The following is a 23,117-nucleotide window of genomic DNA, read 5'->3' on the forward strand; positions in this document are numbered from 1 at the left end:
AAGCTGCCGGGAACCGCCGGGGCGGCCAAAGGCCAGCGGCCGGCGGTTTTCTGCGTCACCGCCCCCGCGGAGCAGGGGCGCGCGTCGCCCACCCCCGCGCCAGAGGCCGCAGCCAATCAGCGGCGGGAGGACGCCCCCTCCTCCCCCGGGCGCCCCGCCCTGGCCCGCCCCCTGGCGCGGAGCCGCCCGCCCGCCCGCCCGCCCGCTGCGGCGACCAGCTCCGGAGGCCGTTGAGCTGCCTGGCCGTGCTCCCCGCCGCCGCTCCGCGATGTGGCTGCTGGCCGCTTGGGTGCTGCTCAGCGCCGTGGGCGCCGGTGAGTTCCCGCTGCCCGCCCGCCCGCCCTCCCTCTCTCCCTCCCTCTCTCTCTCCCTCCCCCCTCGTCGTCCGGACCTCGCGGCGGCCGGGCCCGAGACGCCTTCCGTCCACCCCCGCCCCCCACGGGTTCTGGTGCAGGCGCCCCGCCAGCCCCGGCGAGGCCCCGGGGAGGCCCCAGGGGGCGAGGGTGGGCGTGCGTGTGTGAGGGAAGGAGGGCAGAGCCGCCTCCCCGGGCCCGCGCAGCCGTTGGGCACGCGGGAAAGGGAGGGGTGGGTGTCGCCCTGGTGGCGGGGGGGGGGTGGGGGAGGGTGGAGGGACGGGAGGTGAGGCGAGGCGGCCGGTGCCTCCGCTCGGCGTGGAGGCTCGCATCGCCGCTGCCCGGAGCTCTCGGCTGTCACTGGTGATTGCCGAGCAGCCACGGTGACAGCAGGCGTGCGTGGGACTGCGGTCTGTACCTCGCCATCCGTGGTGGGGGGGGGAGGATTCCTCCAGCCCTACGCCTTACCGCTTCCCTCATCCTTCTCGGGTTTGGGGGTGGGTTGCTTCTTGCAGAAGTTGCGGGGGAGAGGAGGGACGCCGTGACCAGCGCAAACCTCCTCGTCTTCTTGTGCCTAGTAGCATTAGAGCAGCTTAGCTTCATGTGCTTTCTTGAAGAAATAACGATGATCAGACTGGTCGTCTGCTGTACAGTTTCTAGGGTTGACGGAGTTTCTTGATCTTAAAAAGAGTTTGGGTGTCATTGATGTGTAAATGACACCTCACAATCTAACTTCTTAGTTTCCTGTGGCTCAAGAAGAAACTCGGTGGGGGGAGGGAGAGTTAAAAAAATTACACCACTTTCACTGGGGTGCAAATGGTAGATTGTTCTTCTGTCAGTAAGCAGCGCATCTAAACCTGCATGTTTAAAGCTAGTATCTAAATTCATGTCTGGGTTCCTGAGTTAGCAGTAGACTGGCTTAAATGCTGAGTGCCCAAGCATGTTTTGTAGTCAGTGAGAAATGCAAGTGTCCATCAGATGCAACTACCAAGCTTAGCCAATTTTGACATAATGTGCAGTATTCCCGAATTTGCACTTCATATATCATTTGAAACAACCTTTCAACGCAGCTTCACAACTGCGTATTCCTCAGAAGCAGGCCCCCCAAACTGCTTAGTATAAGGCTTTAAAATTAATGTGATGCCTCTAAGCTGATAATCCATGAGAAAGTTTGAGGCTGGGAGCCCACCTAGTAGTTCTCTGCTTGCAGGATTTGGGAACTGTTGCCAAAGGGTTATGATGACTTCCTCATACCACAAGAATAATGTCAGAAGTCGATGGTGGAAATCTCTGTAGTTAGCAGTCAGGTTCCCTTTAGTGAGGTAGCAGCCACGCAACCTCTTCTACTAAAGCAGTCAGATTTGCAGAGGACAAAACCCGCAAATACTTGTCTGTGTGCTTCTGTTGGTGCCTGTCTGCAGCTTGCTCGTTATTTCCCCAGCACTCTGCTGGTGGAGCAGTTCACATGAGTACTTCTTAATTGGCTTCAGGCAAAATATGCCAGCTCTCATAGACTACACAACAGCAAACCGGTGGAATCAGTAATTTACAGCTCCCTACTGTTCTGTGCTAATACTAGGGAGAAAATTGTGATCAGTTTGTTTCAGTTCCTTCAAGGTGGTTGTTTTTTATTTGGTTTGGTAAATATTTGGAAGTATAGTTGCTTCCTTTAGTTGAAAATCACCTTTCTCAGTGAAGTGGAGCTAGTGGTGAATAAATTCTTCCTACGAAATGTAAATGTGCTAGCTCTAAAGGAGAAAAAAAAAACCCAAACCAAAAACCAACAACCCCACACTCAGAAACCTTTTGTCGTGAGGTAAACAGATGTGAAATTTATGTCACGAAGAACCATTGAAGCACTACAGCTTTTAATTGTGTGCATGTATTTTTTATTAGGGCATACTTTGAGGTTTGGATACAGTTTCCCTGTGTTCTGCTTTTGTTATTTTTCGAGGTACAGTTTAAAAAAAATGCAACACAATGAGTAAACCAGAGAATAATTCTTTCTTCATTATAAAGTGCTGTCGTGCATAGTACATATAGAGTCAGCTTATTATAAGCTTTTGATATTCAGTAGTAATAGTGACTTGTGTGAAAGCAATGTTTCAAAGATTAGTGCTTTTTAAATTTGATCTGAGAGTCTTGCTTTGACAAAAATGAGCTACTGCAAATAGTGACACAACTTTTATTGATTTTTTGCTTTTTTTTTTTTTCTTCCTTTCCCCTAATTGAATTTAATCATCAAGTACATATCACAATTCTGAGCTGGTTTATACATGTGAATACCAGTAGTTCCTCTGAAGTCACTGGAGCTACTCCAGTTCGTAAGTCTGTGTGCTTGCAGTATTACGGGTTGTGGTCTTGTTTTAGGGTACATATCTTCCCATATTTGGTTTTATCAGGTGGATGTAGTCAAGCATTTTGAATGATTAATGCCACTGGGACTTTGGGGAGCAATGACTATTACGATAGCTATTAAAGTTATGGTTTCACATAAACGATGAAAAATATAGAAAATAAAAGATTCAAAGCCTTCATATTTTGCAGTCAAGCTAGTTTAATTAACCTCTTTCTTCTGGTTCCTGGTGTAATTTAAATACTGATGTTATCATTTTTGGTATTCTCAAGAGCTCATGAATGGATCTTCATTTCGGATAAAATCTCGGCATAGCATTTAGGTCTTTCTTGAAACAGTGGTCAGTCAGTACTACTGTCTTAGAACTGTGGTGCAATGTGGAAGAGAAATGGTAAAAAACAGCAGTGATAACAATCCTGTGTGGTGGTGATTTTTCATTACCTGCATTGAATGCTATTGTTAGTAGCATTAATCACAATGATTTATAATATAGGTCGTTTATTGTTACAAATTCTCCATTTTCAATTCTATTGTGTATACACTCAAATACTAAGTAAGTAATAATCTTATTTAATATATGGTATTGTGTGTGCACCTCCTCCATCTGAAAGGAAAAGAGAGAGAATTTGCAAGAAACAATCTAAACCTATGGGCATGTGGCTCCACCTTCAGAGATAAGGAACAAACGACAAACCTGTGTTGACTAAGCTGCCCTGCCTGCCTTCTCTCGCAAGTGTAAAAGTAGATTTTTTTCCCTGTGTCCTTAACGAACTGTAAAGGATGCTTGTGTGAAGCTGATGCCTGGACCTCCATTTGTAGATACGTGTGAGATCAGCAGCAAAAATTTGAACATCAGTGGGACAACCTGTGGTTAATGTTATGTGTATGCTTTGCAGAAACGAGGCCTTAATGCAGTATTTCTGTGTGTGGCATGTTAGGGGAAGTGTCCAAGTAAGTAGCAGCCCAAATTTTTATTACTTTTCTTTTAATTTATGGTAGGTTATGGTATCTGTACATTAAATGGATGTGAGAACGGCTAAGTCTGTGTAGAGGGGCTGTGGCAGAATTATAATAATGCCTTTTTTCCTTCTTTTGTTACTCCCTTAAAGCATGGTTCTTTTTTTGTGGTTTTGCGGGAGAGTTTATTTTGTTTTCCCAAGTTACCTGTTGTAATTCTTTTTTCTTTCTTCTCTTGTATATTAAGAAATAATTCTGAATGTGTCAATTTTCATTTTTCTTTATAGGTTCTGCCCAGTTGATATTTAGCGTGACAGATGTTGTTGAAAGAACTGACTGTAATAAAACTGTCATTTTACCTTGCTATGTGACTAATCTAAAGGAGAACAATGCAAATGTCATGTTTGTTACGTGGAAAAAACAAGGAAAAATAATTTTTTCTTTTGATGGAGCAAGACGGGAGTTTTTCAGAGATCCAGCGGTTCCGTCAGCTAACTTAGTTTCTCAAGCGGATTTACCCAAGGGTTTTGCCTCTCTAATGCTTAACAGTGCAGAAGCAGATGTTGGAAATTACAGTTGTGAAGTAACAGAATCAAACAGAGAAGGAGAAACAAGAGTTGAACTTAGAAACCAGTCAGGTGAGTTGCCTGCCATTGTTTTAGAACCTGTTGGGAGAGGAAACAAGCAACATCTTACGGGAAAGAGAAAAATAATGAGTATGACAATGTATTACTTTAAATTGAAAATACAAAAAATGTAGCACCCAGGCCTTCTAAGTTGAATGCTAATATGAGTTATTTTGGATTAAGTTATAGGGGAGTGCTGCTGTGGGAAAGATCTGAACACATTTTTTTATTGTATAATAATGTCTGAAGATCACTTGTCTAATATAGTAAAATCTATCGTTTCCCACATCTTTTAGGTTATATAGTTGGTGATATTTTCAGCACCCTCATGTTATTGCATTACATACTGAAACATATTCCTAGTATCTTTGTAATACTGAGATGTATATATCCATCACAGTGGCTGCAGAAATCTTTTCTTTGAAGAATTGCATCTTGCAATCTTCAGCTATGCTTGAAAAATTACAGATAGAACTAACAGAAATTCTGTGTAAGAGCTCTAAAACTTGATCTGAAGGTATGCAGTTTTCCAATGAGATTGAAAATGCTACTACTAGATGGTAACAAAGACGATGTTTAAAATAATGGTGACTAAGTGATGAATTTCTCATTTAGTGAGCCATTTTACCTTATCTTGTCAGACGCAGCCCATGTGCTCTAGCACCTCAGCTATTGAGTAGTGGGATCTGCTGTACATGTGGAGTCTGTCTAGTATTCTGCAGAAGTGACAGTTTCACTGAACATATGTGTGTGTCGTTTATCTGTTCTGCACAGGAGCCTTGCTTCTTGCTTTTGGAAAGCTGCTCAAAAGCACTGAATATGTTACATATGCGTAGCACATGGAGTCTTACCCATGCGCTGTAGAATTGTCCTAGGACATTTTTGCTATTAGTTTTTGCATTTGTCATTAAAATATTTATGAAGCTCAAACAGATGTTACTTGCATCCTGCTGCAAACATCTGTGTAATTCACAGTTGGGTCTAATTATTGAGTTAACCATATACACTGCAAAACAAATGTGATCCTGAAATGGATTGAGAGGGGCACAGCCACTGAAAGAGTGAGGGTGCTACAAAATCATTCAGTTCTTAGAACACTGCAAAAACAGGGGAAGAGGTAGCGGCAGTTTCCTTCCTTCTCTTAGCTTCATCCTTACTCAACCTTTTTGGACTGTTTTTGCCATTCAGTGTTAAGCTCTAGAAGAGGAGACAAGGCTTAAGGATGTAGTAGAATCAAGTCCCATTTGCGAGTTTTATTGTTTTATTTTTGCTTTCTCTATGTTTAGAATTTTGAAAGTGGTATAAAGACTACAAAGCAGGAAACTGATGTAATTTTTCTAATTTCATTTTCTAGTTGTCAGTTGCGACGAGGAAAGTACCCCAACAGCCAAGGAAAAATGTGGTTGGTGAAGAATTTATAGTTGCAAGGTCACATTAGGTTTGAGAGTATATGCTAGAAAATGTAAAACTTAGTCTTACATTTGAGGGTTTAGCTGAAGGTAAAACAGTCACTTGTTCTCTCTCTAAATTCTTCTGCATAATTTTTTGCTGTTTGTTCCTCAGTGTTCTAGAGAGACTCTTGAGATAATAAGCTAATAGAAGAAAGTGTAGCAAGTGAGTTTTGAAAAGCGTTAGTGAATAATGGAAATCCTGTACCAGTCTTCACTCTGTCATTTCTGAGCAATGAATTCATGCTGTCACTACTAGTATGTTCCAATGGATGCTTTTACAAAGATAGTCTTGTAAGAGCGAACTGTTCTCCATCTCACTTTACAGAATTCCTGGATTCACCTAGGAAGTGGGTAGCAGAGTGAGCAAGATTTCTGTGCCAGTGCCCTCGTCTTTGGGGACACTCTTTCCTCATCCATTATCTTCACAGGAGAGTGACCATAAAGTTTCCCCTTTTTCTTTTCCTGTCTCCCTTTCCTGTCTCCCTTTCCTGTCTCCCTTTCCTGTCTCCCTTTCCTGTCTCCCTTTCCTGTCTCCCTTTCCTGTCTCCCTTTCCTGTCTCCCTTTCCTGTCTCCCTTTCCTGTCTCCCTTTCCTGTCTCCCTTTCCTGTCTCCCTTTCCTGTCTCCCTTTCCTGTCTCCCTTTCCTGTCTCCCTTTCCTGTCTCCCTTTCCTGTCTCCCTTTCCTGTCTCCCTTTCCTGTCTCCCTTTCCTGTCTCCCTTCCTGTCTCCCTTTCCTGTCTCCCTTTCCTGTCTCCCTTTCCTGTCTCCCTTTCCTGTCTCCCTTTCCTGTCTCCCTTTCCTGTCTCCCTTTCCTGTCTCCCTTTCCTGTCTCCCTTTCCTGTCTCCCTTTCCTGTCTCCCTTTCCTGTCTCCCTTTCCTGTCTCCCTTTCCTGTCTCCCTTTCCTGTCTCCCTTTCCTGTCTCCCTTTCCTGTCTCCCTTGTCTCTTCTCCTCCTCCTCCTCCCTGTGTCTGGAAGTCTCTCCTGTTAGTTTGGAACTGACTTCCTCATATTGGCTCTCAAAATAATACTTCTCGCCAGGAATTTACTTTATTGCTATGAAGCACCAGAGTAAAGGAAATGTATTACCAGGAAAATGCGTTCAGCTGTTTCTCTTATTTGCATGTACCGGCAGCATTGCAAGCATTTCCATGTGCACAGTAAGTGATTTTAGACTCTAAGACTGGACCCTATATGGTTCCATGTTGCATGCTGAAGTCCTAGCAGATACCAGGCTTCATGGCTGCTTTTTTTCTATTTGTAATACCTGGTAGTGTCATCTGGAAATGCTGCAGAGGAAGTGAAGCTGCTTTAGAGTCTCTGCTTGCAGATACTTTCAGTTCATTAGTAATTCTAAGTTACATCAAACAGCATCGCTGGGATTTGCCTGTAGGATTTGGCTTATCTAGAGAATGGCAACTGTGCATTGAAGTTACTGTTCAATATTAGTTGCTTTTTTGAAAATGCAGATGAAGCAAAAAGCCTTCCTTTAAACAATTCATTGGCAGATATTCCTCCATTTCTCTGCCTTTAGTATATTTTGTGATTGCCTTGTATTTATGTTGTAACCACATTATCTTCTGTGACCCCATGTGGGGGGAGGGAAAGGGGAAGAGGGGAATTTGTGAATTTAAAACTGTCCTCAAGGTATTTACTTGGCATTGAAAGCTGTGAGGTATTGCTACTTAATTCCGTGTTTCTGGAGCTGCAGATACAGCTTTTAAATATGGAGAGTAAGTGCAAGGAGTATGCATCTAAATGAAGATTAGAAATTTCTTTGGAAGCAAGCAAGCAGGCAGAGGGATGGTGGCAAGTATAATGTGAGAAATAGAGACTTTGGATTCCACTGAGTGAGTCTAAATGAAGTTATGATCAGAGATGCAAGAATCAACTGCGTTTTCTGGTTCAGTGGAGATATTTTCAGAATTTTATGTTGGAAGGTGGCTTACACGGTCTTATAGCACGAGTGACTGAACAGCCTAAGGCATCCAAGCTGCAGGGGAAAAAAGACTAAATGGGTGATGGTGGGAAGACCTAAAGGAAAATGTGTGATTTCTAAAATTAACAAAGCAGTGTTTCCTTCTTACTTAGGTTAGCTCCTGTATTCCTTATCACACATCTGGATTTCTTCAGGAATTACAGCAGTTGGAGGTAGAATAGAATAGCTGGGGAAGCATCAAATTGGACTTTTCCTATCTTCCCTACTTAGCCTAAATACGTCGTTATTCTGATCTACTGTGCTGTTGGTAGTTCCACAAGCTAACTAGCTTGTACTGCCAGACAAGAGCATAAATATATCCTCTGCTCCAGTAGAGGTTAAGACCTCCAGTTTGGAAAATTTTAGGGCAACTAGAAATACTGAAGGAATAGGTTGTCACACGCAAGATCAGAGTGAAAAATACATAGGTAGAAGTCATAGCTTTCTTAGCCTGTTATAACTCTTAATGCTAACTATTACAGTATTGAGCAATCTAGAGCATAGCCTAAAAGGAGCAATAAATGTAAAGCTAATAACTTCAGTTTTTGTTTTCTTCCTACCATTTTTCTTTGTTTATTCTCTAGGATCATGGTTTCTTCTAGTGGAAAGGGCTATCATCATAGCATTGCTGTTCTTAGTTATTGTTTTGTGTTCGGCTCAGTTAAGTGTTATTGGTAAGTACTGACTCTTTAATTCTTTGCAATTATTGATTTGTCCTAAAATCACTTGCGTGCATAAAGGCATCCATGTAAGATGAAAGACAGTGCTTATATCTAAAAGATGTGTGGTAGAACTGATCCAGATAATACACAGAGAGGTGGTACGTCTGCTTTGTCAAATAAGTTGGCGTTTGGTTTGCTCTGGAATTGTCTACTGATCATCCACGCTGTTACTTATGTTCGTTTCGGGGCTTGCTTTTGGCATAAATCAGCTAACACCACGAGAGAGTTAACTCATGTACGGTTCTCAAGATAGTTCGTAGTAAGCACTGTTACTTACAGGCTTGGTCAGTAAGAGCGCACCAAGCTACACTCTTTTGCACTGCATAGTCTTCCATTTCCTTTTCAGTGAGCCTTGTGCTCTTTCAGGACACGTAACATACATTTTTGGCATCAAGCTATGAAAACACTAGTCTGCCATAGCATTTGCAGAGTTTGGGACCTTTGAACTGAAAACATGACCTCATGAAAAAGATGTGTGTTTTGGGGCTTCAGCGTGCCATACAGTGCCACAGTCATGCAGTGTGGACGCAGGCACTCTGTTGTAGGGGGTTTAGCCCTAAGCAGTGGAATCTGGGCCAGTCTGCTCTATTTGCTTGGAGGCCAGGGGTTGCTTTCTGGGTTTAAGATTTTTAGCAGCTGTATGTCTTCATAGACAAAGGTATGACGTGCAGCCTAAAGGGTCTGTGTTTAGAGCTGGTCTGCCATGTGGTGATGTTTCTGCTGCCAGTACTGTTGCAAACGAGCTTTTTTGCATGTGTGTAATTTTTGTGGGGTATAATTGATAATGTCTGTTGTTGGTTAGAACAAGGAAGCTTTTCTTCACTGTTGGTTCACCATGACGTTATTGAATCATTAGAAACAGAAATCTTTCATTTTATGATCATAAAATCAGCATTAGAGAAGGATGGTGCTCTCTTCTTAATGTAAAATTGTTCATTAGTCTTTTAACACTGGCTGAGTTAAAATCATTGATGTCAGTGTTATGCTACATGTTTTTAGAGGCAATACTTTCACCAGTGTCAGACATCCTTAGATGTTCTTTATACACTGGTGTCCAACATCCATGCAATGTAGAGTGTGCTTTATGTCCTAGTCTTTCAGATGGTTCCCTGTGGTGCAATTTGTTACATCAGTCTTTGAGTTTTTTTCAGCCTTTTGCAATTTGTAGACTGTTAAAAAAATAAAACATTTCTGCTTAGAGTCGAGTCCATAAGAAATGGAAACAAATAGCACTCGAGTGATTTATAGTAATCACATACATATTCAACTATCTATATATAATTTCCTTTGTTACCTTTTCATGAACCTCTGAAAGTGGTATGTGACTCTTCAAAGGTCCATCCATGGTCAGAGGTTGAAAACTAATATATATTTTTAAAATTATTTTATTTCCATAGTGTTAGATTCCTGATTTTCATTATTGTTTATAATGGTTTAGGAGTCTCTGATATGTTCAGGAATTGTCATTGCCTTGCATTTATAGCAGAACTTTAACATTTTTAGCATTTTGATAGGAAAGTAATAATTGTCCTGAAATATGCATGGATACATCCATGGAGAAGCACTTGCATTTTACAGGAGTAAGTTGAGCCTGCTTGGATTTTTTTGCATCTCTGCACTTTACTGCGAGGTCTGTGACCTCTGTGGGGAAAAGTAATTGTGCTACCTCTAACTTAATAAATGTGAACGTACTAACTGGTTGGTTTTGTTGGGTTTGTTTTTCTTTTTTTCCCTTTGATTTGCACTGTTTTAGTTAACCTGTGAATCCAATGATGCTACAGTATACCTTTAAATAGTTTGTTAAACTGGGCTTGATTTTTCTGTGTAACACTTGGGAATATATGTTTTCTTGGTTTCATGTTTTATGGGGGGGTGGGTGTTTTGTGGTGGTTGGGTTTTTGGGGGTTTTTTTTGTTGGTTGGTTTGAGGTGGGTTGTATTTTTTTTTTTTTTTGTTACAGGATTAGCTTTTAAGATTTAAGTATGGTGTATTCATTACTTATTTTTGCCTTTGTGTCTTGCTTTCCTTATTTAGCATATTTATAATATGAAAAAATGTGAATTTCCAGTACAGATATGCAGGAAGTTTTTACTATTTACTTTTACTATTACTATTCCAAATAAATTTTTGGTTTAAATGCCAGTAGTACTTGAGAATGTGACTGGAGTCCTGTTGTGTTAGGCAATGTGAATATAATGAAAGATAGAGTTTTAATTACGAGACAGTGTTCTGTAACCCTTCATAGATAAGATACTATTAAAGATTTGTCATATGTACCCTCTAGAATATTTACTGTATCCTCATGATTTTTTTTGTGTGTGTGCTAACGCAGTGCATGTGAGCAGGATGTTAATTCTGTACATGCTCCTTGTTTTTCTTTTTGAAGTTACAGTATTTGTTCTCTGTTTGTGATTACCAATTTCAACATATACCAAGATTGTTAGTATATTAATTTTCAAGCTTGGAGCAAGAGCTGCCTTTTTTTTGTGTCTTAGTTTCAGCACTGTATTGTATAAGGCAGAAACAAACATGGCTTATTATGATGTTGTATTTGTACTGTTCCTTCTTCTCCAAAGACTACTAAAGTGTCGCTGCTTTGAAACCCTCCACTGGAATCAACCATTTCTGAGATGGCAGCTATTTAGCAGTGCAGTTTTACTGAAAATTACTCTTGTCTGTGGCATCTGAACATGTAGGTCATCCCATATCTACTCATCCTCAGAGCATTCTCGCGAGATGGGAACATCACCCTGTTCGCTTGGGGACAGAGCTGATACGTCTGAGCTCGCACAGTGTCATGGGGAAGAGAATTAAACCTGGAATTTCTAAATCCTTGTCTGACACTCACCTGAGTAACAAATTCACTGTAACATTATTTAAATGTCAGTAGTGCATCTACTTGAATTGACCTGTACCATGTACCAAAGTTATTTTGATAACATATCACCTGAATTGTATAGAAGGTGGAATTAAGAATTTGACTAGAACACCAATACCGGGTTTCATTTATCTGAGTAAGCCATATTAACCGTATCAAACAATGAAAACAAATGAAAACTTGGTAATACATATAGTTCTAATTTTTTAGGAGTTTGTTTCTTTGTTTAGGACAACAGTCCTAATCATAAAATCTGTGTATTTTAGTGAGAGAATCTGTATGTCTGATTGTTTTCCTCTCTGTCTCTCTTTTGTTTTGTCTTTAAGCATTAAAATATGAAATTGCATCTCAGAAGAAAATCGGCATTCTTGTAGCAGGTTTCATCTTCACAGTTGCTGCTGTTGTAGGCACTATTCTTTTTGTTCAAGGTAAGTGTATTAAAATTGCCTTCCTAGTTTAATGGAGTAAGAGCACAAATGAATCTCTTCCATGCAGTAGTATGGAAGTTAGTACCACCTATTAATTGCCATCTACTAATTTTAAACTGAAAAAAAGAAATTATAGAATACGACAGAAACAGCATTGTGGTTGTCAGGCCCTCAGATGATCATAGGGAGATACAGACTCCAAATTTATTTCTATTTTCTGTCCTGCTACCTTGGGTAAATATTAGGGGCTAGGGAGTGACTTCTGGTGCTCCAGTGAGATTTTTTCTGGACCCTAAAAACTTGACGATACTAATTATTTACTTGCATTGCTTTGTGCTTTATTCCAATCAAGGATTTCTGTTTTACTAATTTCCATACAAATGTTTGCAGATGGCTATACTGCACAGAATCAAGCTGGTCTTGCCCTAATTGTAGTCCCTGCTGTGATTTTGGTACCGCTTCAATACTTTATGTTTGGAATTGGTGAGTATTTATTTATTCACTAGCTCAAGAACATACTGATAGAAAAACTGAGGCCCCCCTGCCCCCCCCCAATCTACATACTGTTTTCATTTTTATAAATGTGCTACAATAGCGTCCTGGATTACTGACCTTCCTAGTATCTCAAAACAAAATGTTTAACCTGTGTTTGTATGGCTAAGTTGCTTCAGGGAAGAAGTATAAGTTACCTGCTTGAAAAATGAGATTTAGGGTAGGACATCTGAGTGATTCCTGCTCTTCCTTCTTGAGTCTTGGGACTGGGATGAATAACTAACTCTCAGAATGTATGTCTTTAATTTTTTTACTTGTGGTTTATTTATAATTTTATTTATATATACATAAACTTTTATATATGTGTGTGTATACATACAAGAGCCCTGGGTGACTTGCAGTGACTTGTGAGTTTTGTTATCACACTGGCTGGCTGAGCTGGGAATTCAGGAGAATCTAATTTCTAGCTTTATGTGAATGGTCTACCTTTTGTGTGCCTGTAGTTAAACTTTAAAAATAATTTTGTTTCTCTTTCTGTCTTTCCCAGTTTTTGAGAGTCTACCACAAGCAACATTTGCTCTGATAGGTTTGCAGATTCTTGGTTATATAATTGCTGTGGTTGGTTTTGCACTGTGTGTCTCAGGTAAGCCATTTATGTTCTGTAAAAGTGTCTTTTTACTTTTGTCTATACCTGATGTTTGTTTATTTGTAACACTAAAATGCTGTGAAATTGGCTTCGCTACATTGAGTGTTAGTAAGTAACTTCTGTAAATGTACTTCAGGACTACTGTGTTAATGCTGTTTTATCTGGTGAAAGAAGAACAGCCCAAAGGCAGTATTACATGTATCAGTTTCATTAGTATGACTATATCCAGCATGACTGCATTCTATGAGCAGTTGCTTTAAAAAAAAAACCAAAGTAGTTAATTGTTTTAATTTTGCAACAGTTAGTGCCCTAAAGAGTCACCTAAAACCAACACGGACCTTTATTACTGTTCTTCTTACTGAGGCCTAGGGTATTTAGAAACTAAACTAGAGTCATAATAATTTTCTCATGTTCGATGAATAAATCAGAAATTCCTTGTTAATCTCCGCTTGCATGCAACTGATAACTGAGTTGCTGGGAAATGAATACCATTCAAACAGCCTAAGAAGGCAAATGCAGAGACAGCAAACTTGGAAGCGTTCTTGAACAAGCGTTCTTGTTTTAAGTCTGGTTGTGGCTGGCATTCTGTTCAGCACTGAAGAACAGTCACTGTTGTAAAGGAACACCAACTAAACACCGCACACAGTGATACCCTTTATCCATGCCCCTAACCCTCCCTTTGTCCTCTGCCTGCCTTCCCCTCTGCCCACCAGAAAACCCCACAGCAGAGAAAAGGGTGAATTTAGGACTAGGCATCCTTGGCAGTATATTTAATAGTAGAATACATACTCGTGTTCATTGGAAGCACTTTATACCCCTGATTTATGGTTTTGTAGAGACATTTTTCGGTTGGGGATTTAAGAAAAACTATTTCCCCTTGAAGTGGTCTCTAAAGGTTTGTCTAATCTGGGTGAAATGATAGACTTTTCAGTGGAATTGTGATTTGAGTTTTATGCTTATTGTTTAGTATTTACAGAAGTATTTCTAAGGGGCACCTAAGTGTTGTCAAATGTAATAGTAAAATAAACTGATGGGAGATCTCTGGTAAAGCATTAATCCTCTAGAGTAATGCAAAATGGAGGATGTTTTTATTATGCTCTCAAATGAAAGGCTCCCTAGTTTTTCAGGGTGACCTTTTCGCAGGTCGTACAAGGTAGATGTTATCTGTATCTCTGGAAGTTTAGCTCAGTGACCCTTAAGTGTCAGTAGAAATAGCTCATCCTAGGTTGAGCTCACAGATAGTTGGGATGACTTCAAGTCCCTGGAAACAAGGATCAGAGAACAAGGAGTTTCTGTAGTGAACTATAGTTAGGTTGTAATAGCCTGTTTCTGCTCTGTGATATCCCTGTAAACATGGGGCATTCCTGTTACCTGTGGTGGATTTGCCTCAGAACAACCCTCATATTCTGCTCCCTTCTTCCCTTTTTTTACCCTGTTTCATCAGTAACAGTATTGTATTCTGTAGTCTAATGCAATTATAGTTCAAAACAATTGGGATTGAAGATGTAAGTTTAAATTTAAAATACAATTAACAAAAGAATGTTGTCAATTGCAGTGAATGACAGTAGAATAGCTAAACTGTAGTAGAATAGTACAGCTAAGCAGGATAAATCAGTAAATGCCTCTGTATCATTAAAGAATGTATACAGAAAAAGAAAGATGCAGAAGTAGTTCTGGGATAGCTTTGAAAGATAAATTAATCACATCTGTTTTTATCGGGCTTATTGCAGTATTCAGTTATATCAAAAAATAAAAGTTTGTGCTTTTACTTCTGTCAGATAATGCTGTTTCTTTTATCGTGTTTTTAACAGCCTGTCCTCCGTTACATGGGTCTGTTGTGATTGCTGGCTTAGCTATTATGGCTATTGCAGATTTGCTTAGTCTGGCTTACGTGTTTATTATGGGTAAGTAGCACCTAATATTCTGCTTTTTTTTTTTTTTTTTTTAGCACTTAGATATTCAGAAGAGCAATTTTCTCTATTGTATTTTTCAGAGGTAGACACAGCTTATTTGAACATAAGGTGTGATTTCACAATTACGTAGTTTAAAAAATTACTGAAAAGTTGTCTGTATATATTGGCTTTGTTTCATAGAGCCTGTGGGGAATCTTGAGTAAAGAAATTTACAGCTTATCCTAATAAACTGTCTTGAGATCAACCCAGCCATGTTTCTTAAGTAAGAGTGTTTCAACTGTAGGATGGATGTTGCTGTTTAAGCTCTGCATTTACACAGTTGGCTAGCTGAAGCTTAGAACGAAGAGAGCAAAAGGATTTCAAGGATTCTATAGAGTGGGTTATGGGATGGTGCAGACAAAAGCTTATCAAAATATGAATTTAAAGAAGCAAAATCTGCCTAGTGATTTCCACTGGTTGGAGGTAGGTTAAAATAAGAGCGATTTGAATGCACACCTTTCATTTTAGTGAATCCTGCTTTTTCTTGTGCTTAATTTTAAAAGCCAGGAGCAAAGAATAGCAGTACTTTGTTTCAGAAACTGGTCTGTTCACCAGAACTCAAAAAGATGAGAGATTTAAAGGTATAAAAGCCAGTCAGGCCTGCTAAATAAGCAAAAAACATAGCAATGCTGTGTGATTGGAATGCTGGCACACCACAGCATAACATTATGTGGACTTTACAGCTTGGGTCTGAGAGCGGAGTGACTTTATTTGTTTCAAGCTGTGCATGAAGGCTCTTCAAACAGCTTGTTAGTTTGGACACAGAACCGTGCAATTGAGGATATATTGCTTCCAGACTCAAGCTGATGTGTATACAGTCAGCGCAGTCCCTAGTCTGCAATGAACTATGCAGTCTTCCAGGTTTAGTATGTGCACACCATGTGTGGGCATGGTCAGAAATAATAGACCCTGAAACAGGGAGGATTTCCATTAAAGAAGAAATTAAGGCAGAATGCCTAATATTTGGTATCTGAGATAGATGAAAATGAGTCAAAAATGTGACAGAGGTGAAGCAAGCCTTTTAACAACAGTAAAAGTAATTTTTACTGACTTTGGGCTACTTGTATATATGACTTTGATGCTGTGTGCTAATGGTCTGCATAAATATTGCATTTGTAGTTTGATTATGTTGGCTGAAGAAGTCAAATGTAACTGTTGGGGTAGATTCTAGCACACCAAAATAAGCGCAAAGAATAGTGTGTAGTGTAATTCATTGTTAGAGCTGAATGCATGAGTGAGACAATTCACACACTGTATGTGATAAGATAATTCAGTTCCTAAACAGAGGAGTGCTTAGAAGCTTTAAGAATTTGCAGATCATCATATTAAGTAGTTTTGGGTAGGGGAAGCGTCACTTTTGTGTGTTGCTACTCTGTTCCAAGTTTTATTAGTAGATATTTTTATTTCGTTGATCATGACGTTTATTCATCTGCCTGGTCACTTTTTTGTAATTATTTTAGGTTCCAGAATGAAAGATCATCCTCGTCCAGGGGTAAGCTTAAAATTAATAAATTTGGGGTGACTAGATGGCTCAGGGGATTGTAGTGAGATACTGAACCTTTCTTCACTAGTTCGAATTCAGACCAGGTTGGTAGCAAGCAAAAGTTCTGGCTGTGTAACAGATGTCTAATGTTGAGTGAGTTGGTGGTCTTCATTGTCGCTATTGAGTGTGTCTATGGTACTGTAATTGCCACCCTTACCTAACAGCTACTCCAACTGTTGTGCCCAAATGGACTTTCAAGGGCTGTCACAAAAAGGTGGTGGATGTGAAGGGAAGTTTGGTGTTCTTTTACAATGCACTGTTTCACATGAATTTATAAAGACCTTTTGCTCACCTTAATGAAAAAGCATTTTCATTAAGGTGAGTGCAAAATACCATTGAATTTTTTCATCTAGGTGGCTTATAACAAAGACTTTGGGATTTTTTCCTATGGTCTTTTACACCAGAACCCTTTAATATTCTCTTGAATTCCCAGCTATACAGATGCTATGGCCTTGATCTTTTTTGCTTTTCTTACTTTCCTATAATGCCCCTTAATTTGATGAGACCATCTGAAAGCAGAGTGTCTGTCTTTAGGTCACACAGAACAAATGGAAAAGCACTTTGTTTTTTTAAAGAAGGTTTTTCAGTCAGTTTTTCTGAATTCTAGAGTAATCATTCCTAAAACAGTAATTTTCACAGTCTTATGCGGTGCTTTCTAGTGATCCATGAATGTGAACTGCCTGATTTCTGGAGTTTTGCAGAAGCAAGTAAAGAAGCACAACTGTAAAATACCAGTAAAATTTCCTTGTAGCAGGGGAGCATGGCAAATACTAAGTCATCCCATTTCTTGGCTGGCAGCCATCATTTGAGACATATTTCCAGGTCTCCTCTTCAGTCTACAGCCTGAGACCCAGCTGTTGAAGAAAGATGGTTTCTAACAGTGAGGCAGGAGAGCTGACCGCAGTTAGGTCAACAAAGATTCCCCCCCCCCCCCCCCCCCCCCCCTTTGCTTTTTCTCATCTATTTTCATTTTAAGGAATAGTATTTCAGAGGATTGGTCTCTTAGTTATGGAAGGAATAGAAGTGCATGGAGTTCTAAAAAAAAAATTTAAAAAAGAAAATGAGATTCACAAAGTTCATTATGTTATAAAAATGAGCTGAGAAGTGTATTACAGATATGCTTCTTTCAAAACGCAATCTTGCCTTTATCTAACATGCTTATGTTTACTTGTAGAAAGGAAGGAAACAGGGCAAGAGGAGATTTTTTTTTTGTTTAACTTAGTTTTTGGTTGTAAATAAGCTTTGAAATAGAAACCAACATGCTAAATAACATCCTTTGCAGAACGCCGTTCTCTTTATGAGCTGTTCTCTTCACAAGGTGGTTTTACACTGCAGCAAGGATTTGACAAATAAAGAAGTAGCTACAGTTATGTAGTAATGAACATCATGTTACTCTCTGAATTGGAGACAGGAATGAAATCAAAAGAAATTTTTAAAACTTAGAGGTCATTGGAAATCTCAGCCACTAAAAATACGTTTTTTGCAGCTGCAGTTAGTGGAGGGTCAAATACAGAGGAATTCAGGTGACAATAATTTGTGCCCATGAATTTATGGAAGTTACGGAAAGACCTAGTGGAAAATTAAGTGTGTTAATGTGTTGCTTGTTTCCATCAAGGGCTGTTTAGCATATATTGCTGTACTTTGAGGCAATAAATAGGTGTGAAGTAATTTTGAAAATACATTTTGATTCTGTGTAATCTAAAGACTATGGAAAACTTAATATCGGTGAAGTGCTTCATTTTGACACTGGGGCACACTTACAAAACGATGCTTGATATTTTGAGTCTGAGGGGGGAAAAGGTGCATATTTTGAAATCTGCCATCTTAACCAATTACTGATTTTTTTTTAACATTTCTGTAGATTGCGTTTGTTGTTTCTGATTATTGTCTACCAGACTAAATGCACAACTGTGGTGTATTTCCTTTTGAGGAGATTATACTTGATTGCTTGGCTGCTATTTTTTTTTCAGTCATGCTGCTTTATTACTAACCATTGATCAAATCACAGAAATAATCAGTTAGGGTTTAGAGCTTAAAAGTAGTGTCTGCATGCCTTTTGCTGCCGCCTAGAGGTATTTCATCTGAGGAAAAATTTATAGTGAGGAAAAAAATCTGGAGAATGCAGTTATTGATTGATTTAATTTTTTTCAGAACTCTGGTCATTAATTTTATTAATGTTCAGCTTTCTTCATTTTTGTAGAATCACTACTTACTGTATATGTCAATTAGAGTAATTTAACTGTGGCGAGCCAAAAGTAAACATGAAGGCTTTTTATACATATATATATTTTTAAATGTTTTGCAGAAAGCTGTAGAAGAACCACTAAATGGTAGGTGATATTAAAGTTTTATCATCTTAATTGAGGGATTAATTATGGAAAAAGGTCAAAAAATAATTGTAGTTCTTAATACAACAGCACTGAGATGGCAGATCGGTATGTCAGCTTACGTGACTGTGTGAGTCAGTAAGAGTTTGATCTCGATGAAATTATGCCTGCAGCTCCAGAGTCCTTGTTCTACGCTATTGTGCTTTCTAGCCAGTGGCATTGTTTGACTGTTTTAGGGCAAATCTAGTATCTCAGGATATTATATCCACCCTCTTTGCTTTGCAAAAAGTCCAATTTTTAAGAGGAAAAGAGGGACAGGTCTTGAAAGCTGATGTTAATTCTTCTTCATAAGCATTTATCTTGGTGGAATACTTAACGATTATAGCAAAATCTATCCTTGGCACTCTATTCTTTTGATATTTCTTTGGATTGGGGAGACTCGACCATGGTGTTGGGAAACTGTGATAGTGCTTAGGATGGGGGAAATTTACGGTGAGAAAGGGATGACTGAATTTTTTTTTTTTTTTTTTTTTTTTGCTATTCCGTTCACTAATTGGCATGCCGAGTAGTAGCAAGTTCTAACCCAAATTTTAGAATTAATCTGAATATTAATTATGAAGCATTTCTTGCTGTTTTGCTCATTACTAATCCATTTGCTTGGCTTTTAAAGATGCAAAAGGAGTGATGTTAGAATGATGGTAAGTCCAAATGTGTCTCTAGATACTTATTTTAATTAACGTGTATTTGGGGATTTTGATGTTTAGAGTTACCCAGTGCTAATATGATGAAACTTGGAAGACAGGTTTCAGTGCAGGTGCTGTTCTTATTCAAATTATATTTCACTGAACAGAAAGAATACATTTTTTCTGTATCATACATAGGGGAAGAATGTGTATTTCTGAACAGTGAAGAGGATAAGTCAGTGAGAGAGAACTATTTAATAGTATGTTTCTGATCAAATGTGGAAAGTCAGATAGTTTGTGTGCTTTCTTTATGCTTATATAGTATTTAAGATGTATGGACTGTTTACTTGGTGGTGGGTGGTTGTATTTGGGTTTTGGGTTTTGTTGTTGCTGTTGTTGTTAATATAACTAAGCCTTCTCTACGTATTTAACTGGTGATCTGCCATGGAGGTTCACAGGAAAGTGGTTTAAAAGTAGCCTCTCTCCCCCTCCCCCTCTTCAGATGTTATTTAAATTCTCTGGGTTTTGTTAGATTGTTTGTATTCAATCTGTGAATCAGTCAGATTTCACTCAATTTATTATTTTTCAGAGTCAGATAGTAGTGTTTAAAAACAAACAGAACTGAAACACATCTTAATAAAATTGAAGAACTGCTTAAATAACTTCAACTTCTTTTTGAGAAACCTGAATTTTGATCTTTAAGATCTGAAGATGCACTGTGCCTTCTGCCCGTTGGTTATGCTTGGTGTTTAAAGATCTATCAAATATTGTAAACAAAGATGGATGTTGCAGTGTCCTGGCCTCACTTAAGATTTCTTCCGATTTGAAATGTTCTCAATGCTGGGATTAGTCCTTTTTGATTTTATAAAGGCCTGTAAGATTGCAACACCTACTACATGTAAATAGAATCCTCCTAATTTATAATAAGCCATGAAACGAGGGGGACTATATTCACTTGTTCCAAAATTCCCAGGCTGGTACCTAAAGTAGGTAGCCAAGTTTGCGAAGATTCTTGGTTCCTGCAGCTCATATCCATCAGAAGAGTAGGAGTTTGCCTGGCCAGATTGCTCTCATTGAAGAGCTTAGATTTTAGATTAGATGCTCAGGTTTGAAAATGAAAACAGTCTTTTATTGATCTTTTCTATTCAGAAGCTGTACTTCCTTTTCATGGGAATAGGATAAAAGAGCACTTGTTGATGCTATTGATACTTACGTTTCTTCCTGGAAACTGAGCAAGCTTGTCATGAGGTATCACTAGACCCTTAGTCTAGTAATCCTGTGTCAAATTACAACATTTTGCTAGTCAGGATAAAGAGTAAGGTCACTCCAGATCTGTTAATTTACTTGAAATATTTTTATATCATGCCACTTCTAGAAGGCATGAATTGACAATGTGACAATAAATGAGGTACTAGTTAGCCCTAATTGGGAAAAGGTATATCAGTTGATTTTAAAAACAGGCTTTCTTACAAATACCATGTGCTGCTAGGTTAATGTTACTTATGACTACTACATGATTCATCCAAATATGCCATAGGATTATTTTCTAAACCAATAGGAATACAAGCACTTCTGCAGTACAAAGGACAACTGCATTGGTGTCTCCTAAATGCATTGATAAAATGTATACCAGTTAGTATAATCTGAAGTAGGAGGAGAAGGTAGGTCCTGCTTCAGAAGTGGCTATTGCTTGTTCTTCAAGGCAGTGGTTTGAGATCAGGAAACAAATAGATATTTGCCAGTCTATTGCATTCAAAACTGACCAGAAGGGAGATAAGGGTGGGATCAATACAGTTACCACATACTGCTGAAGAACAAGGTAGAGTTTTGCTTGGAGATCCAATTTTAAATAAGTTGACTGTTTCTTCTTGGGTCTCATTTAGGCTTATAAAAACCTACCTCCTCTTCTGCTGCTGAGGTAGAGCTTCCAAAAGCACAGGAATTGCCCATTATCCATTTAATTTTGACTTTTAGGGTAGGGTTAGAAGTCTGTCTGCTTTTTCTGCCCTGAAAGATGGCTCCTAAAAATGACGAAGGTTTTACAGGTCAAAGGCAAGGGCTCTGACTCGCAAGCTGGAGGCAGGAACCTTTTGAGCTCTACCTGCTTTCTACCTTAACCTTCCCTTGAAAGTTCACACGCACACACTGAAGGGGGGATGAGTCAGATGCTGAAGCACGCTAGCTTACAAAATAGCACGTGAAAGTAAACCAGCATTAGTAAAGACAGGACAGGTCAGACAGCTAAGTCTGGGAGCCACTACAGCTTATTCCAATTCACGAGTGTGACACTTAAAGAGAGTGTCCACTTTTTGGTTGTGGAGAGGCTGAAACATCTCTTGCTGTTAGTACCACTCTTTTCCATTATTAGAGCGCTAAGCATGCTTTCAAAGTTTGAAATAAAAAAAAAAGTCATTTTTTTAAGCTGTAACTTGGGTAGGCAGCACAAAATGTTGCTGCTCTTCCTGAACAATTTTTTTTTTTTTTTAATTCCCAGAACTGCAGAGCTATGTGATGTGTGAAAAGTACACCGTTGTTGATACACCGTGGCCTTGAAGATGCACTACTCAACAAGAAGAAATTCAGGAAACTTGTTGTTTTGCATGTGTGGCAAAAGTGCTTTTGATATAAATGATGTAATTTTATAGTCACAGCAGCTGTAGCGAGGAACATGGAGTTTGCCCACATGTGATCTTTATTTTATTTTGTTATGGGATGGTTGAGGTTGAGAATATAAAAAGCACTGTTTGCCCACTACAGGGTCTCCCTGCAGTAATCCTTAGTGGTATTATTTTCAAAAACTATCATTAGTCACTGCTTTGGTAACGGGCCTGCTCAGCCCAAAGATTGCAATACCATTTAGACTATTGTTTTCTTTATTTGTGTGCATGGGCAAGGTATGGTCATATGTCTCTGATACAAGCAGGAAGTAGAGATTGTACAAATACATCTTTTTCTGACATTCAGCAAAACTTTTATAAAAAAATAAATGCTTATACACAAAGTTGCGTAAGTACAAGGTTTACTCCCAGCTCTCCTTAAGTTATTAATCAAGTTCTCCTAATCCCACGAAACAGTAGTCCTCCTCTCCATGGGCAGTAGTCACGTATGCTCTGGTGGCCAATATTTTAGTCCAGTGAGAGAGCTCTCCGTGCCTCTTCTGTATTCTTTGATGAGAAACTGCTCAGCTCTTGGAGCCTAATTCAGCACTGGAATTCTGGAGCACAGCAGCTAGTAATTTTCACGCTGAATGTGGTTCTTGTATGTGTTCATGTTGTGCAGCGTGTGGTACCCGGAAGCAATTTCAGGCTTTCTTAACTCAGTGAATTTGTAAAACTCACAGATGCTTCATAAAAAACAGGAGTTGTCCTATTTAGTGTATTTTTGACAGAGTTTTAAAATCTGTTTTGTTGAATGGAAAAAGGAGCTATTTCATTTCTGACCCAAGTTTGTGATGTTGCCATTACGTCACAAACACATAAAATACAAAGTAGGAGGAGCTGATGAGAAGTGAGGAGGCTCAGTTTCTGTATATATGTAAGTGGTACAGTTAAAAATCAATTTTCTAGGATTCCATGAGATTTTACCATGTTTTACAACTGTGTTGAGAGTTGTTCCAATATCGTTGGCTTCTCTTGGACTTCACGTATACTTTATAGAAATCTTGACGCTGTCTCCTGTTTGTACTAAGGTAATATATTTCAAAGGCACACATGGTTTTCTCCTTCTA

The 23,117-nt window shown here is 39.2% G+C and overlaps 1 protein-coding gene across 3 annotated transcripts; it reads left to right on the forward strand.

Annotated features, from left to right (window-relative positions):
* Window positions 1-266: 266 nt before the first annotated feature.
* CD47 (CD47 molecule) lies at window positions 267-21,963 on the forward strand. Of its 3 annotated transcripts, XM_050892757.1 has the most exons (12): window positions 267-314; window positions 3,954-4,304; window positions 5,647-5,694; window positions 8,304-8,393; window positions 11,646-11,747; window positions 12,138-12,230; window positions 12,787-12,882; window positions 14,697-14,789; window positions 16,298-16,329; window positions 18,686-18,710; window positions 19,378-19,405; window positions 21,885-21,949. In XM_050892757.1, exons 1-11 carry the CDS (start codon window positions 269-271, stop codon window positions 19,401-19,403), a joined length of 1,002 nt encoding a protein of 333 aa, XP_050748714.1. In that variant the 5' UTR covers window positions 267-268; the 3' UTR covers window positions 19,404-19,405; window positions 21,885-21,949. The 3 variants fall into 3 exon arrangements, with proteins under 3 accessions (XP_050748714.1, XP_050748724.1, XP_050748730.1); XM_050892767.1 differs by lacking the exons at window positions 18,686-18,710; window positions 19,378-19,405 and having other exon boundaries at window positions 21,885-21,963; XM_050892773.1 differs by lacking the exons at window positions 5,647-5,694; window positions 8,304-8,393.
* The last annotated feature ends 1,154 nt before the right edge of the window (window positions 21,964-23,117 follow it).

Source organism: Gymnogyps californianus, chromosome 1 (genome assembly GCF_018139145.2).
Source record: "Gymnogyps californianus isolate 813 chromosome 1, ASM1813914v2, whole genome shotgun sequence".
Taxonomy (NCBI): Eukaryota; Metazoa; Chordata; class Aves; order Accipitriformes; family Cathartidae; genus Gymnogyps; species Gymnogyps californianus.

Excerpts from the sequence above, each read along its gene's own strand:
- CD47 (XM_050892757.1), top strand. The coding sequence starts at position 269 with ATGTGGCTGCTGGCCGCTTGGGTGCTGCTCAGCGCCGTGGGCGCCG. Across the intron at positions 315-3,953 it reads GCTCAGCGCCGTGGGCGCCG|GTTCTGCCCAGTTGATATTT; the intron begins GTGAGTTCCCGC and ends TTTTCTTTATAG. Across the intron at positions 11,748-12,137 it reads CACTATTCTTTTTGTTCAAG|ATGGCTATACTGCACAGAAT; the intron begins GTAAGTGTATTA and ends AAATGTTTGCAG.